The following is a 19063-nucleotide window of genomic DNA, read 5'->3' as shown; positions in this document are numbered from 1 at the left end:
TCCAGGGAAAAAAAATGGACATTTAATGAAATGGAAGAATTCCAAAAATTCCTGATGAAAAGACCAGAGCTAAACAGAAAATTTGGACATCAAACAGGAGGTTCAAAAGACACATGAAGAGGTAAAAAACAAAGGGGGGGGGCAGTAAAAGGAAAAAACTGCTATCCAATAAGTTGAAACTGGCTATATCCCAGCATGAGGAAAAAAGATTCTCATAAACCTTGAGAACTGTAACTCTAACAGAAAGAATATACCTAGCCAGAAATGATGGACACTCATGACTTATCCATGAGACTGCTATCCAATGGGATATAACTGGCTTTAACCCCACTTGGGAGAAAGACTCTAATAACTCTCAAGAATTTTAACTCTATTAGACAGAATGTACTTAGCTAGAAGTGACAGATACTCAGAATTTTCTATGACTCAGAATGATCTAAAAGACACTACCTCCTTAAAAAGAGGGACAGGAAAGAGATGGGAGGAGGGAGGAGATTGAATGGGGTAAACCTCATTACACTAAGAGGTACAAAATACTTATGGTAATAGAGGGGAAGAAGGGAGGAGATGAGAAACACCTGCATCTTCTCATCAGACTTGGCTTAAAGTCAACCTACACATACTCAGTTAACTTATAAAGCATCTAACCTTTCAAGTAATAAAAGGGGAAAAGGGGAGGGGGGGACGGAGAAAGGAAAGGGGAGTGGCGAAAAAGGGAAACTAACAAAAGGAAGGGAAAAAGGGAAAGGGGAAAGAAAGGGGAAGGGCTGATATAGGAGGGCAAACACACTGAAGGGGGTAGTATTCAGAAACAAAATACTGGGGAATATAGATAAAGGAGGGGGAAAGGGGGAAAAATACAAACAGAGGGAAGATAGCATGGAGGGCAATAAAAATTAGTAATCATAACTTTGAATGATGAACTCTCCCTTAAAACATAAGTGAATAGCAGAGTGGATTAAAAAACAGAATCTGACAATATGCTGCTTAAAAGAAACTCATTTGAAGCAGAGAGATACATACAGAGTAAAGGTAAAAGGTTGGAGCAAAATATATTTTGCTTCAGCTGAAGTAAAAAAAGCAGGGGTAGCAATCCTTATCTCAGACAAAGCAGCAGCAAAAATAGATAGCTTTAAAAGAGATAAGGAAGGAAACTTTATCCTCCTAAAAGGTACCATAGACAATAAAGTTACTTCAATACTGAATATATATGCACCCAGTGGGACAGAATCCAAATCCTTAGAGGAGAAGCTGAAAGAACTACAGGAAGACATAGACTGGAAAGCTCTCTCAGTGGGAGACCTCAACCCCCCCACTCTCAGATCTAGATAAATCAAATCAAATAAACAATAAAATAAACAAGAAAGAAGTTAAGGAGGTAAATAGATTGTTAGAAAAATTAGATATTGGTAGACTTATGGAGGAAACTGAATGAGGATAGAAAGAAATGTACCTTTTTCTCTGCAGTACATGGAACTTATATGAAAATTGACCGTGTACTAGGACATAAAAACCTAATGATCAACTGCAGAAAGGGAGAAATAGTGAATACATCTTTCTCAGATCACAATGCAATAAAAGTCATATGCAATACTGGGCCAAGGAGATATAGACCCAGAACCAATGGGAAACTGAATAACCTCATTTTAAGGAATGGGTGGACCAAAAAACAAATTATAGAAAGTATTAACCATTTTATCCCAGAAAATGATAATAATGAAACAACATACCAAAATCTATGGAATTCATTCAAAGTGACTCTCAGGGGATATATTATAGCTTTAAATGCTTACATGAATAAATTGGAGAAAGAGGAAATCAATGAACTAAACATGCAACTAAAAAAATTAGAGAAAGAACAAATCAAAAATCCCCAATTAAATACCAAATTAGAAATTCTAAAAATTAAAGGAGAAATTAATAAAAGCAAAAGCAAAAAATTATTGAATTAATAAATAAAGCCAAAAGTTGGTATTATGAAAAAATCAAAAAAATTGATAAACCTCTTGTCAATTTGATTAAAAAAAAGAAAGAAGAAAACCAAATTGCTAGTATCATAAATGAAAAGATGAACTCACCACTAATGAGGAGGAAACTAGAGTAATAATTCAAAATTATTTTGCCCAACTCTATGCCAATATATTTGATAATCTAAGTGAAATGGTTGAATATTTACAAAAATATAAGTTGCCCAGGTTAAATGAAGAAGAGATTAAATACCTAATCAACCCTATCTCAGAAAAAGAAATTCAACAAGCCATCATTGAACTCCCTAAGAAAAAATCTCCAGGGCCTGATAGATTCACAAGTGAATTCTACCAAACATTTAAGAAACAATTCATTCCAATTTTATATAAACTCTGTGAAAAATAGGGAAAGATGGAACTCTGCCTAACTCTTTCTATGAAACCAATATGGTGCTGATACGTAAACCAGGAAGAGTTAAAACAGAGAAAGAAAATTATAGACCTATTTCCCTGATGAATATAGATGCAAAAATCTTAAATAAAATCTTAGCAAAACGATTATAACAAGTTATCAGTAGGATAATAAATACATTATGATCAAGTAGGATTTATTCCAGGAATGCAGGGTTGGTTCAATATTAGGAAAACTGTTAATATACTCAATTATATCAACAACAAACCTATCAGAAATTATGTGATCATATCAATAGTTGCTGAAAAAGTTTTTGACAAAATAATAAGAGTTAGTATTTATATTATCCCTTTAGGTTTATAATGTACTTTAATGATATCTCATTGAATCTTCACAATAATCTCAAGAGGTAAGTGTTATCATTATTCCCACTTTACAGATGGAGAAACAGAAGCTGAGAAAGCCTAGGGTACACAACTAAAGGGCATCTGAGACAGGATTCAAATATAGGTATTCCTGAATCCTGGTCCAGCTCTATACTATCTAGATGACTACTTAAAGCTGTAGCCAGGGGCCCCTTAGTCCCAGAGTAGATCATGTTACTTGGTACATAAGCAAAGCCCCTATCTTCGGGAACCCCAGACTTGACATAGATGAAGATAAATGACCAATCTAGGACCAGTAGCAACAGCATGTCCTATAGGAAATTAAGAAGCAATTATATATATGAATAAAACTAATCTCTCTTGTCCTGCCAAACTAATATATATTTTCCTCTAAGACCCTGGGATCTTCCTCTTTCTTTCCCTGTTATCCACATGGTGTGATTTAAAGAAATCACCTAGAAATCTGCCCAACCAAAAAAGGGAACTCTTACTGCTTCTATCACAAAACTGAAATTTCACCATGAAAACTCATTTCTTTGAGAATGACGTTCAGGTTTTAGAAATTCAAATGAAAAGGCAAATAATCTTCAGGAGGAAGAACATATTAGATATAGTTTACCTTCTTGGCTTCCCTAAACCTTCTCTGAAAAATGAGAAAAATAGATGAGATGAGTTCTAAAATTCCTTACTAGCTTAATAATTTGAGACTACAATATAGTATGATATCATAGAACTCTGGGAGTAAAATCCGGAGAATTGGGTTCATACCCTGACCCTGATGCTTAAGAGTTGTGAGGTCCTAGGGAAGTCACTTTCCTTCTCTCTGCCTCAGTTTCTTTAAATCAGTAGCCAAAATATACTTTTTTTCTGTAGTACGTGGCACTTACACAAAAATTCACCATGGATTAGGACATAAAACCCTAATGATCAACTGCAGAGAGGCAGAAATAGTGAATAGGTCTTTCTCAGATCATAATGCAAAAAAGTCATATGCAATACTGGGCCAAGGGGATATAGACCCAGAACCAATTGGAAACTGAATAACCATTTTAAAGAATGAGTGGACCAAAAAAACAAATTATAGAAAGAATTAATTATTTTATCCTAGATAATGACAATAATGAAACAACAGACCAAAACCTGGGTGGCTAGGTGGTGCAGTGGATAGAGCACCAGCCCTGGAGTCAGGACTACCTGAGTTCAAATCCAATCTCAGAAACTTAATAATTACCCAGCTGTGTGGCCTTGGGCAAACCTCTTAACTCCTTTGCATTGAAAAAAAACCTAAAAAAAAATATGGGATACACTGAAGGAGGCTGTCAGGAGATATATTATATCTTTAAATGCTTAAATTAGAGAAAGAAGAAATCACTGAACTAAATATACAACTAAAAAATTAGGGAAAGAACAATTAAACCCCCCAATTAAATGCCAAATTAGAAATTCTAAAAATTAAAGGAGAAATTTTTAAAAAATCAAAAGCAAGAAAACTATTGAACTAATAAATAAAGCCAAGAGCTGGTTTTATGAAAAAAAAAACAATAAAATTGATGACCTCTGGTCAATTTGATTTCTTTTTTTAGGTTTTTGCAAGACAATGAGGTTAAGTGGCTTGCCCAGGGCCACACAGCTAGGTAATTATTAAGTGTCTGAGGCTGGATTTGAACTCAGGTATTCCTGACTCCAGGGCCGGTGCTCTATGCACTATGCCACCTAGCTGCCCTGAGTCAATTTAATTTAAAAAAAAATAGAAAGAAGAAAACCAAATTGCTAGTATCATAAACAAAAAAAGTGAACTCACCACCAATGAGGAGGAAATTAAAGTGATGATTTGGAATTATTTTGCCCAACTCTATGCCAATAAATTTGAAAATCTAAGTGAAATGGATGAATATTTACAAAAATATAAGTTGCCCAGCTTAAATGAAGAGGAAATTAAATACCCAAATAACCCTATCTCAGAAAAAGAAATTCAACAAGCCATTATTGAACTCCCTAAGAAAAAATCTCCAGGGCCAGATGGATTCACAAGTGAATTCTATCAACCATTTAAGGAACAATTGGATCCAATTCTATATAAACTCTTTGGAAAAATAGGGAAAGATGGAACTCTGCCTAACTCTTTCTATGACATCAATATGGTGCTGATACCTAAACCAGGAAGAGTTAAAACAGAGAAAGAAAACTGTAGACCCAACTCCCTAATGAATATAAATACCAAAGTCATAAATAAAATCTTAGCAAGTCTATTACAAGTTATCACTAAGATAATACATTATGATCAAGTAGGATTCATCCCAGGAATGCAGGGTTGGTTCAATATTAGGAAAACTGTTAGTATAATTAATGATATCAACAACAAACCTATCAGAAATCATATGATCATGTCAATAGATGCTGAAACAGTTTTTGACAAAATGCAGCACCCATTCCTACTAAAAACACTAGAGAGTGGGGGCAGCCAGGTGGTGCAGTGGATAGAGCACCAGCCCTGGAGTCACGAGTACTTGAGTTCAAATCCAGCCTCAGACACTTAATAATTACCTAACTGTGTAATCTTGGGCAAGCCACTTAACCCCATTGCCTTGCAAAAAAAAAATCCAAAACACTAGTGAGCCTAAGAATAAATGGATTGTTCCTCAGAATAATAAGCAATATCTATCTGAAACCATCAACAAGCATTATATACAACAGAGATAGGCTAGAGGCATTCCCAATAAGATCGGGGTGAAACAAGGATGCCCATTATCACCACTACTATTCAATATTGTATTAGAAATGCTAACTTCAGCAATAAGAGAAGAAAAAGAAATTGAAGGAATTATAATTGGGAGGGAAGAGATAAAACTCTCACTCTTTGCAGATGACATGATGGTATACCTAGAGAATCCCCAAAAATCATCTAAAAAACTGCTAGAAATAATTAGCAACTTTAGCAAAGTTGCAGGATATAAAATAAACCTTCATAAATCTCAACTTCTCTCTCTCTATATATATATATATCTAGCAAGATACAGCAGGAAGAGCTAGAAAGAGAAATCCCATTCAAAGTAAGCTCAGACAACATAAAATACCTGGGAGTCTACCTGCCAAGGCAGACTCAAAAACTTTTTGAAAACAATTACAAAACACTTCTCACACAAATAAAATAAGATTTAAATAGCTGGGCAAACAGCAACTATTTGTAGATAGGTTGAACTAATATAATAAAAATGACAATTCTACCAAAACTAAACTACTTGTTTAGTGCCCTACCAATCAAAATTCCAAAAAAAAATGCTTTAATGAGTTAGAAAAAGTTGTAGGTATATTCATATGGAGAAATAAAAAGTCAAGAATTTCCAGGGATTCAATGAAAAAAAAGTGCAAAAGAAGGTGACTTAGCCCTACCAGATCTAAAATTATAAAGCATCAGTCATTAAAACTGTCTGGTATTAGCTAAGAAATAGAGTCATGGATCAGTGGAATAGACTAGGTGCAATAGCAGGAAATGATTATACTAATCTGGTGTTTGATAAACCCAAAGAGTCCAGATATTGGGATAAAAACTCTCTCTTCGATAAAAACTGCTGGGAAAATTGGAAGTTAGTATGGAAGAAACTTAGATTAGACCAACACCTCACACCCTTTACCAAGATAAGATCCAAATGGTTACAGGATTTAGACATAAAAAACAATATTTTAAGTAAACTAGAAAATCAAGGAGTAGTTTGCCTATCAGATCTATGGAAAGGGGAGCAGTTTATGACCAAGGAAGAGATGGAGAACATCACTAAAAACAAACTGGATAATTTTTATTACATTAAATTTAAAAGCTTTTGCACAGACAAAACCACTGTAACCAGGATAAAAAGAAATGTAGTAAATTGGGAAAAAAATTTTTACAACTAATGTTTCTGACAAAGAACTCATTTCTAAAATGTACAGAGAACCGAGTCAAATTTTCAAAAAAAAACCCAAACCATTCCCCAATTGACAAATGGTCAAAGGATATGCAAAGGCAATTTACAGATGAGGAGATCAAAGCAATCCATAATCATATGAAAAATTGTTCTAAATCATTCCTTGTTAGAGAAAGACAAATTAAAGCATCTCTGAGGTACCACCTCACACCTCTCAGACTGGCCAATATGACCAGAAAGGACAATGATCAATGTTGGAAAGGATGTGGGAAATCTGGGACACTAATACATTGTTGGTGGAGCTGTGAACTCATCCAACCTTTCTAGAGAGTAAATTAGAATTATGCCAAAAGGTCAAAAAAATGTGCATCCCCTTTGATCCAACAATACCACTACTGGGTCTATACCCTGAAGAGATGATGAAAAAGGGTAAAAACATCACTTGTACAAAAAATATCCATAGCAGCCCTGTTTGTGGTGGCAAAGAATTGGAAATCAAGTAAATGTCCTTCAATTGGGGAACGGCTTAGCAAACTGTGGTATATGTATGTCATAGAACACTATTGTTCTATTAGAAACCAGGAGGGACAGGATTTCAGGGAAGCCTGGAGGGATTTGCATGAACTGATGCTGAGTGAGATGAGCAGAACCAGAACAACACTGCACACCCTACCAGCAACATGGGGGTGATGACCAACCTTGGTGGACTTTCTCATTCCATCAGTGCAACAATCAGGGATAATTTGGGGCTCTCTGCAATGGAGAATACCAACTGTATCTGGAGAAAGAATTGTGGAGTTTGAACAAAGGTCAAATATTATTACCTTCAATTTAGAAAAAAAAGTTATCTTATTATGTAATTTTGCTCTCTCTTATACTTTATTTTTCTTCCTTAAGGATATGATTTCTCTCTCAACACATTCAACTGAGATCAATGTACACCATGGAAATAATGTAAAGACTAACAGACTGCCTTCTGTGGGGGTGGGGGAGGGAAATAAGAATGGGGGGAACATTGTAAAACTCAAAATAAATAAAATCTTTCTGAATTAAAAAAAATCAGTAGCCAAACTGAACTATTTGTTGCCCTTGAATCATTCCTTTGTGTTTTGCACAGGCTTCTCACTCCCCTGAGATGTCCTCCCTCTTCACCTCTGCCTCCAAGTCCCTAAATTCCTTCACAGCTCAGTTCAAGGACTACTTCTTGCCTAATATCCTGCCCCCATGAACATTGTTAGAGCCACTTTCAATTACTTAGTAACTATTTTCATTTTCTTTTATGTGTGCATATTGTTCCCCACAGTAGAATGTAAATTCTTTGAGATGAGGGACTATTTTTGTCTTGTTTCTATATGTCTAGCACCTAGAATACTGCTTAGCAAATAATAGTCACTTAATAATGCTTATAAATTAAATGTGAAGATTGGAAACTAAGGCCTCCATAGTTTGAATCATCTATAATCTACCAGATGTTAGTACCTAGGACAGCTGCCTAGAGGAGCTGTCCAGCCCTACAACACTGAAGGAGTTTTATGGGACAGTTGACTAGTTGGGATTGGGGGTAGAAAGGTGCTTCAAGGGAGGTAAACACATTATTTTGATCCTCAGGTGCATGAGGCACCTCAGAGGCATGGAATTCAACCTAGATCTAAGAATCCTTTCTCCAACATCTCCAACAAATGTTCATTCACCCTAAGGTGATGGCAAGCACACTACCTCCTGAAACAGCCCATCCCACTTATGGGTAATTCTAATTAATCAGAATGTTTTCTTACTTCTAGTCTAAATCATTCTCTTCAATCTGTGGACAGAAGTCACTGCACAGAGGGCATCTGTGCTTCTAGGGCCTTGCAAAGAATCTCAGGGGCAATTCCAGTGAATTGCATCTGGCCACAGGCCAGCCCTGAGTTGTCTCAGAGGAGTGGGCTGTGTCTTTTCACACAGCCCTTACACACACACACACACACACACACACACACACACACACACACACACACCATCCTTCCTATGGACATCCAGCTACTATCCTAGCAGAGAGCAATCCCTCTGGGGCAAGATACAGGTATTTCAGTCTTTGGATTCCCCATATGATCCAGGAACTGAACTCTCTGTCCTCTGGACTCTGCCTTTCCTTCCCCTATCCCACAGACTGATCTGGACCCTGTCAAGCTTGAGTCAGGACATAAGGCAACCTAGTCTACAGTCCAGAGATTGTCAGAAATGTGGTATTCAGGTACTCCCTGGTCTGGACAGGGCAAAGATGTTGGCTCAAAACCATTGCTAATCTCACTAAATAGGCCACCTGTATTGGGCCTTTTCTCTTCTTCCCCTATACTATGTCCCTTGGTGACCTCATCCGCTTCTGTCAGTGCCATTATCATCTCTATGCTGATGATTCTTAGATTTATTCACCCAGACCTGGTCTATCTCCTGAACTCTGGACGTGCATTGCTATCACTTTTTGGATATCTTAAACTGGACTCCTCATTGCCTCCCAGGAGGCACACAGGGGGTCTTTAAATAAAGACTAGATGGCCAAGTGTATGTTATTAATAGGCTCCTGGCTTAGGTCTAGTTTGGATCTGGAAGCTATATATCATGTCCTAGAAACCTTAGTTCAGTTTCAAGCTAAATCATAAATTAAATCAATAAATCATAATGAAATCACTAAAGAAGTAAATAGAATCAATAAATCATAATGAAACCAGCAAATTATAAATAAAAGCTACCCAGATTGAGTAGAACCAGAGGGCAAAATGAAAAATAGAATGAATCTACCAGGCATTCTGAGTGGCAATATATGGGGAATTACCCTGATCTGGTGCCAATATGGTGAACCCTATGTGGAAGGGAGGGAAAGGTAGGTCAGACTGCTGTAGAGAAAAACAAACTAACCAAGGACAGAAGAAAGTCAAAGCTTTCATCAACTTTGGAATCAGCAATGGAATCAGCCCTGTGAATGGCTGCTTCACTCACAAGAGGATTGAACACACACAAGTATGTAATATGGTACTCAAAAGCATCCAGTTCAACAAGGAATTAGACAGGAAGAAGGAAAGATCCATCGAAAGGGAGAATAATACTGGGGAGAGGGATACAACTAAGCAAAGACCATTTCCTAATCCAAAATTTTGAATTAAAAAGAAATAAAAAACAAAGCAAAGAACAGGAAATTAAGAACCCTCAATTACAGAATGGCTGATCAAATTGTGGTCTAAGGAAGGAATGGAATATTATTCATTGTTAGAAATTATTTTTAAAAGGTTATTTCAGAGAATTTTAGGAAGAATGAAACTGAGGTAACATAATGCAAGCAGAACCAAGAGAACACGTTATACAATGTTTGTAAAAAAAAAATAAACCATATCTTTGAAAGGCTTCAGAATTGTGATCAGTATAATGATCAATTATGTCTCCAGAGGACCTTTGATGAAACATTGCTACCCAGCTCCTACTGGAGTTGTAGTAGCTCAGAACAGAAAGATACATAGATTTTTTGACTTGAATGCTATATGCATTTGTTTTATTTGACTATGCTTATTGGTTACAAGTTTTCTCTGCCTGCACCCTATTCACCATTTTTAATTTGAGGAAGGATTGGCAGAGAGAGAAGAGGTATTGAGGGTGATGTAGAAAAAAAAGAGGAAAAGATAAAAGAGGAAGGTGATCCACATATTTTTTTAAAGTACATGGAAGACATCAGAAAGGACTTCAGAAAGAAGCAAATACAGATAAACAGAATGGTTTTCTATTATTTTATTTATTTAAGGCAATGGGGTTAAGTGACTTGCCCCAGGTTGCACAGCTAGGTAATTATTAAGCGTCTGAGGTCAAATTTGAACTCAGGTTCTCCTGACTCCAGGGTCAGTGCTCTATCCACTGTGCCATCTAGCTGTCCCAAGTTGAATGGCTTTGAAAGTATTGGGTTAAATTTATCAAAAACTTTTTTTTTTGGTTTTTGGTTTGGGGAATTTTTTGCAAGGCAATGGGGTTAAATGACTTGCCCAAGGGCACACAGCAAGGTAATTATTAAGTGTCTGAGATCGGATTTGAACTCAGGTCCTCCTGACTCCAGGCCAGTGCTCTATCCACTGTACTACCTAGCTGCCCCTTATCATAAACTTTTTTAAAAGGCAGGTGGTATATAATAGAGATTCACAGTTTCATATGCAATGGTCTTTTTGTGTTCAGCAATACTAAATGTTTCATGCTTGTTAAGTTCAGAATAAAATTAATAGTAAATATCAATCAGAGGTAGCAGGAAAACCACTGAAATACGTTGAGATAATAGATTCATATAGCATAAATAGAAGGCAATTAAGAAGAGTGATTAGTAGCAGCAGGGACTCCTTACAGAAGATGGGCTCTGAGCTTTTGAAATGTCCAGAGGGAGTTGGTGAGATGGGACAATACGGAGCTCTAGAGGGGAAAAGACTTAAGACAGAGCTGGGATCACAAACTGAGAAAGTCCTTCTGAGGATGAAGTCTAGGTTAGGAGATATGAGATACAGGGACAGGTTGAAAGGAAAGAGCTTATTCTCTCTTCAGAGAGAAGAATTTCATAATTTTTTTTTAGGTTTTTGCAAGGCAAATGGGGTTAAGTGGCTTTCCCAAGGCCACACAGCTAGGTAATTATTAAGTGTCTGAGACCGGATTTGAACCCAGGTACTCCTGACTCCAAGGCCAGTGCTTTATCCACTATGCCACCTAGCCACCCCAGAATTTCATAATTCTTGATGCTAGAAGTTGACAGTTGTGGGTGGTAGAGAGATTCCCCCAATAACAAGTGTAATACTACTTGTGTGATCTTAGATATCTTTTGGTAGTTTATTTGGCTTGACTCTAGACAAGTGAATTTATGTAATATTTTCATATTTATTATATTGTTATGGCCCAGCCATGAGCTCCTGTCCTCTAGTGGGAACAGGAGAAAAGGAGCCTCTAACCATGGAATGTATGACCAGAGATGCAGGCTCTCCTGATGGGGATGAGGGAGGAGAAAAGAGAGGAAGACCAAGTCTCTATGAAGGCCAGAAAGATGGAAAAGTGCAAGAGGAAGAGATTTGTATCAGGGGAAGTTTGTAAACAAAAGAATGGGGTGAAGTGCAGGAACAGTCTAGAGGTCAAGATGAAAATGATTTCAGAGTGATGTACCTGAAGTGAATGGAATGAGGGAAAAGGGGAGGGGATTTTTAACCAACTGACATAGTTTTAATTTAATTTTTAAAATTTCTGAATGTAAAAACACTCCCCCAAATAAATATTTCATGAATCTCTTTAATGTAGAGTTGAATTACATACTTACACACGCACACACACACACACACACACACCTTAAAAAGAAAATGAGGTAAGACCTCAGAGTTGTTTTAATTTGCATTTCTCTAAATATTAGTGACTTAAAATCTTTTTCAAATATGTTATTGATACGTTTCTTCCTTTTATATTTGTTGGTTCATGTCCTTTGACTAGCTTTTGGGAAATTTTTGTTATTCTCATATAGTAGAACACTTTTTAATTATTTTGGTTTTATTTGTATAAGAACTTTTAAATTTTATATAATCACAATTTTCCATTTTAATTTCTATGATCATCTCTAACTTTAAATGATTCTCTATCTATAATTGCAAAATTGTCTCCCTTGTTCTAATAACTTTATGGTGTGACTTCTATTTAGGTCATATATATGCTTGGAACTTACTCTACAATATGGTATAACATGTTGATCTAAACCTAATTTCTACTTTCCAATTTTCTCAAATAGAGTTTTCATCCTAGGTAAAAAAACTCTTTAGGTTTATCAAATATTATACTTCTGCATTTGTTTGTTTCCATAAGTGGTTGACTTAATCTGTTCCATTAATTTTTCTGTTTTTTAATCTAAACCAACTATTACTTGATAGTATGGTTTCAGATCTGGTACTGCAAAGTTCCCTTCTTTCTCGCTTTGTTTTTTAAAACTTTTCCTTTGAGAATTCTGATGTTTTAGATGAATTTTTCAAATTTTTCTATTTCTCTAAAGTAATCTTTGGTAGCTTGCTTGACCTGACTATCTAAACAAATACATTTATTTATTATTTTCATATTTATTATATTGTTATGATCCAATCACAAGCAGGTAATATCTCTCTACTTGCTTAGTTCTGTCTATTTCTAAAGAGAATGCTTCATAGTTGTATTCATATGATTCTGAAGTGTGTCTTGATGGTTAGACTCCTAAAAATTTTATAATATGTAGCACAGTTATTTTGAACAAAATTTTTCTTCCTATCATTTCCTTCAGCTTTTTATTGGTTACATAGAGAGGCTGATACTTGTGTAGGTTAATTTTATGTACTAATGCTTTGCTAAAATCATTGTTTCAATTGTTTAGTTGATTCTGTAGGGTTTTCTAAATAAACCATAAATAATTTTTTCAACAATAAAAAGCAAAAAATTTTGTTTGCTTTTTGCCTAACACTATCTCTAATAATAGTGGTGATAATAGACATTCTTGCTTTGCTCTTGATCTTAATGGAAAAACTTCTGACTTATTTCTATTACATATAATGCTGACTTTTTCAAGTGTGTCCATCCTGCAGCCTGTGGAATGCATGTGCCCCTCAAAGCCCATTCATGTGACTTGTGTCCCATAATCAGAAAATGAAGGAACAGGTGATCACATGTGCCAGTGTTGAAGCATCACAGACCAGCAAAACCTTAAACTAACATGGCTACACTTTTTCATGTAGCTAACATAAAGGTTTTCAATAGATATTACTTATCATATCAAGGAAAGACTTAAAAATGGATGATATATTTTGTTAAAAGCTCCTAATCACACTGATGCAATCATGTAATTTTTTTGTTATTAATTTGGTCTTTTATGATTACAATTTTTCTAATATTGAAACAATCCAGCAATTCTAGTATGAATCCAATGTGGGCATAGAATGGAATCTCTTTGATAATAACTTTTAAAAATTTGTTTCAATATTTTATTAGGGATTTTGGTCTAAAGATTTTTTCTCCATTTTTTCCTTTTCTTGATTTAAGTAGCAAGATCACCTTTGCATCATAGAAAAAACTGGTCAGATCCCTTATCTTCCTATTTTTTTAAAGTTTGTATAATATTTGAATGAACTTTTGGAATATTTGAAAATATCATTTGTAATTACATTTAGTCCTGGATTTTTTTTTAATTCTTAAGCCTTTTGTTCTGTTAATCTGGGTGTTTTGTATTTTTTGTAAAAATTCATTTCTTTCACTTAAGTCTTCAGTTTTGTTTACCTCTAATTGGGCAGCATGGAGCTTCCCAACTGGGACAAATCACTTCCCACCTTCTCTATAGGTTCTCTAACTGAACGTGGGACTACAACACATTAGGTTTACTCTACTTCACAAGGATAGAGTAGATTCAGCAGTTGGTGACGAGACTCACAAAAGCCATCAACCTTGAACTTCCAATTATCTACAAAACCCCTCTCTATCCTGCCCATCAGCTATCATTCTGTATCTCTCCTCTTTCAACTAAACTCCTTGAGAAGGTCATTTTTAATTGGTGCATCCACAATACTCTCCTCTCTTCTAAACTTTTCTCACTTCATCCTCATCATTCTGCTCAACAGCTAAACTGCTCAACTCTAGTGGCTCTCTATGGCCTTAAGGATGAAATATAAAGTCCTTTGTTTGATATATATATGTGTGTGTGTGTGTGTGTGTGTGTGTGTGTGTGTGTGTGTGTGTATGTATATATATAAAACCCAACCATCCTGGCCCATTTGCTATACCTTCATGTGATACTCCCATTTCCTCTCTGCCCTTGCACTGACTGTTCATGCCTGAAATGTTCTCCTTCCCATCCTCAAAGCCTGACTTCCTTTAAGACTTGGCTCAAGTCTTAAAGGAATCCTTCCTTGATTCCATCTCTCTCCCAGTATCAATTACTGAGGTTATCTTCCATGTATTCTGTATTTATTTTGTGTATTGTATGAAGTTGCTAGCAGCCCAAAAGACAAGAGAAGGACACATGGTGAGTATGAGGAGGTTGCAATTTATATGATTCATGATAATGATGTGAAAGATGTCTTCAGTGATACAAAGAATTGGAAACGGAGGTAGGTAGGTTAAATATCCAGGACAAATGATCATGCCCAAGGGAATCTGTGGAATGGTGAAGGGCTCAGGGGAGGGACGGTGTCCAGCACCTTGGATAGAGGCCTTCATGGAAGATTTATAGAAGAATATGGACAAAAACTCCATGATTTATATAAACTACAAATAAATATTGGTTACTTGATTGATAAGGAAATGTGAATGGGCGGTGATCAGCCTCAAGGATAAAAGTATGCACTTGAAGAGAGTCCATCCAAATATCAAAGAGTATTCTAGGTCTTAGTAGATCTCAGTTTTATTTGTGATAACAATTTTTAGAGTATCACAGATACCGTATTTAAAACATGAGGTGAGGACTTTCCCACTTTAAAATGAGAGCTGATTTTTTTTTCATAGAACCTTATAAATGGATGATTCTTATTGGTTCTGTGACATTATATCTTCTGTGTCTCAGAGAATGGAATTAGATTCAATAGGTGGGAGTGGCCAAGAAGCATTTATACTTGATGTGAAGCAAAAATCATCCTCCTGTTAGAGTTGTTTGCAAGGCTGTTTTGGTAGTGAGTTTCCCATCACAGGATGTCCTAAAATAAAAGCTGGATGAGTACTCATCAGAGAGAATAGAGAGGAGCTTCTTAATTAGGAACAAACTGGACCAGATTTCTCCAAGAGCCTTTGGTCTTCCTCAGAATCTGAGAAGCCTTTTTGAAATGCACTCTTTGTCTCTGTGTCTCTGTGTGTGTCTCTCTCTCCCTCATTCTCCCTCTCTTCCTTCCTTTCTTTGTTCCACCTTCATCAGCTTTACTACCCTTCTACAGTCCAGAAAATGACCAAGAGGGGAGAGGAAGGTTGATTCCAGTCTTTGTTGATCCTTCTCTAAAGCCCTTGGCAGGACTCAGGCAAAGTAAGCATGGTAGAAGACGCCCACAGCCATAACAAGGATGGCGTTGATATTCACTACGTTCCTCCAAAAGGGTTTTTCAGATGTGTCTGTCAGTTTCTTCTCCAGGGCAGCCTCCTCCTCCTTAGTCAGCTTGGGGCCTTTCTTTGACTCCAGTCCGCAAAATGCATTCCAGGCTCTCTTTAAGCACCCTGGTGATTCCTTGGGTCCATCTGCAGGAAAGAGGAGAGAGGCAACCAGTAAGAAAATGTGCTCATAATGGGCATTCCTAAGGGCACTTAAAATTGGCAAAGGTCTTTACCAGGATGTCATTTGAGTCTCACAAAAGTGCTGGGAGGTGATCAATACAGGTATTACTTATTTTATTTTATTTAAGCAATAGGGTTAAAACTAAAAATAAATAAATAAATAAGCAATAGGGTTAAGTGACTTGCCCAAGGTCACACAGCTAGGAAATTATTAACTGTCTGAGGCCACATTTGAACTCAGGTCCTCCTGACTCCAGGACTGGTGCTCTATTCACTGTATGACCTACTTGTCCACAGGTATTATTCTGACCATTTTGCAGATGAGAAATTTGAGCCTCAGAGAGATAAAGTGACTTCTTGGTGATAGGTGAGACAGGTTTCAACACAGCTCTTCCTGACTCCAAAAACACCATCCAGCCAGTGCTAGAGAGAGAGATCTAAAGGTAACTGAGAGGAAGCTGGGGTTTTTTTGGCAAGTGATTGGATCCCAACAAAAACAATAACTATTCCCTGATATTACTAAAGGTAGTACCTGGAAGAAATGAGCCTGCAGGAAAAGGTCCTCCAGATTAATATTGACGACTTCAGGCATCTCAGATTCCTGGTCAAAGTTTGGACCACCAAAGAAGTTTCTATCTTAGTGCCAGAGGAAAAGGGGGCTTCCATTTTCTTTTTTTTTCCAATGAAATATTTTATTTATTTTGAGTTTTACAACTTTTCCCCTATTCTTAATTCTCCCCCACCCCCTACAGAAGGCAGTCTGTTAGTCTTTACATTGTTTCCATGGTATACATTGATCTCAATTAAATGTGAAGAGAAAGAAATTATATATTTAAAGAAGAAAAATAAAGTATAAGAGATAGCAAAATTCCATAATAAGATACTGGGTTTGTTCTAAATTGAAGGTAACAGTTTTTCCTCTTTGTTCAAAGTCCACAATTCTTTCTCTGGGCACAAGTGATAGTCTCCATCACAAATACCCCAGAATTGTCCCTGGTTGTTGCACTGATGGAATGAGCGAGTCCATCAAGGTTGATCAGCACCCCCCTGTTGCTGTTAGGGTGTACAATGTTCTTCTGGTTCTGCTCATCTCACTCAGCATCAGTTCATACAAATCCTTCCAGGCTTCCCTGAATTTCCATCCCTCCTGTTTTTTTTTTCCTTTTTTCTTTTTTTTTTTTTTGGTCAATATGACTTTATTTATATATTACTAAAATATTCTTGTCTAACAGTAAACATAATACCCCCTCCCTGACAAAAATATAGAACCTCGTGAGAAATAAAGTAAATGAAAGAGAAAAAAATGTGCTTCAGTCTGTGCTCTGATACCATCAGCTCTGTCTGGAGTGGATCACATTCTTTATCATAAGTCCATCACAGAAGTTACTTCCATATTTTTCCACAGTTGCTGTTGCTGATTGTAATTCCCTCCATCCACTCCTCCCCATTACCATATAGTATATTTTCTCTCTCCTTTCACTCTGTCCCTCTTCTAAAATGCTGTGGGGCAGCTGAGTGGTGCAGTGGATAGAGCACTGGCCCTGGGGTCAAGAGGCCCCAAGCCCACATACCACCCCAGAGACCCAGCAACCACCCAGCCCCATGGTCCTGGAAAGGCCACCCAATCTCAACACCAACACCTTGAAAAAAGTAAAAAAGAAAATGTGTTATATCTGACTATTCTCTCCTATGATCTACCCTCTTCTCTATCACCCATACCCCCCCTTCCCCCTGTCCCCCTTCTCTCATTTTTACTCTAGATGTCTATACCCTATTGAGTGTGTATGCTGTTTCCTATCTGAGCCATTTATTTTTTTTAGGTTTTTGTAAGGCAAATGGGGTTAAGTGGCTTGCCCAAGGCCACACAGCTAGGTAATTATTAAGTGTCTGAGACCAGATTTGAACCCAGGTACTCCTGACTTCAGGGCCGGGGCTTTATCCAGTGCGCCACCTGGCTGCCCCATCTGAGCCATTTCTAATAAGAGTGAAGGTTCCCCCTTCCATATCATTGCAAAAGCGCATTGCAAAAAATATATATCTTTTATATGAAATATCTTTCACCTCTCTTTTCTTTTACTCCTAGTACATTTTCCTTTTAGCCATTGACTCCATTTTTACAATATATTATACCTTCAAATTCAGCTCTCTCCTGTGCTTCATCTATAAAAGCTCCTTCTACCTGCTCTGTTAATTGAGAAGGTTCATATGAGTATTATCAGTGTCATTTTTCTATGCATGAATACATGCACTTCATCATCATTAAGTCCCTCATATTTTATCCTTCTCCTCTGCTCTCTATGCTTCACCTGAGTTCTGTATTTGAAGATCAAACTTTCTGTTCAGCTCTGGCCATTCCAACAGGAACATTTGAAATTCCCCTGGTTCATTGAAAGTCCATCTTTTCCCCTGGAAGAGGATGTTCACTTTGCTGGGTAGTTGATTCTCAGTTGCATTCCAAGTTCTTTTGCCTTCTGGAATATTATATTCCAAGTCCTATTAGCCCTTAATGTAGTTGCTGCTAAATCCTGTGTGATCCTGACTGCAGCTCCACGATATTTGAATCGTGTCCTTCTGGCTGTTTGTAATATTTTCTCTTTGACTTGGGAGTTCTGGAACTTGGATATAATATTCCTGGGGGTTGTTTTTTTTTTAATCTCTTTCTCAGGGGGGATCAGTGGATTCTCTCCATTTCTATTTTTGCCCTCTGCCTATAGGATATCAGGGCAATTTTCCTGTAGGAATTCTTTAAAAATGAGGACAAGGCTCTTTTCCTGACCATGACTTTCAGGCATCCCAATAATTTTTAAATGATCTTTCTTGAATCTGTTTTCCATATCAGTTGTTTTTTCAATGAGATGTTTCACATTTTCTTCTAATTTTTCATTGTTTTGGTGTTGAAGTATTGTGTCTTGACTTCTTATAAAGTCAGCACCTTCCTTTAGCTCCATTCTATATCTGAAAGATTTGGCTTCTTCAAGAGTTTTCTTATCTCCTTTTCCATCTGGCCAGTTCTGCTTTTTAAAGCATTCTTCTCCTCAATAACTTTTTGAACTGTTTTATCCATTTGACCTAAGCTGGTTTTTAACATGTTATTTTCTTCAGCATTTTTTGGATTTACTCGACTAAGTTGCTGACTTCTTTTTCATGTTTTTC

General features: G+C 36.7%; 1 protein-coding gene across 5 annotated transcripts in view; it reads right to left on the bottom strand.

The window, feature by feature from the left end:
• Positions 1 to 15653: 15653 nt before the first annotated feature.
• Positions 15654 to 19063, bottom strand: part of LOC141498123 (solute carrier family 5 member 4-like) — a 41298-nt gene continuing 37888 nt past the window's right edge. For 2 of the 5 annotated variants that reach the window (XM_074201081.1, XM_074201082.1), the window contains exon 15: positions 15654 to 15874. In XM_074201081.1, coding sequence (XP_074057182.1) covers positions 15657 to 15874 — 218 coding nt within the window. In that variant the 3' untranslated portion in view covers positions 15654 to 15656. Of the gene's footprint in view, positions 15875 to 16660; positions 16671 to 18456; positions 18504 to 19063 lie in introns of all 5 variants that reach the window. The other 3 variants (XM_074201084.1, XM_074201080.1, XM_074201083.1) reach the window with 3 other exon arrangements.

This window comes from Macrotis lagotis, chromosome X, assembly GCF_037893015.1.
Source record: "Macrotis lagotis isolate mMagLag1 chromosome X, bilby.v1.9.chrom.fasta, whole genome shotgun sequence".
Lineage (NCBI taxonomy): Eukaryota > Metazoa > Chordata > Mammalia > Peramelemorphia > Peramelidae > Macrotis > Macrotis lagotis.
Note: the sequence above shows the minus strand (reverse complement) of the source record. Positions and strands in the feature narration are given on the sequence as shown.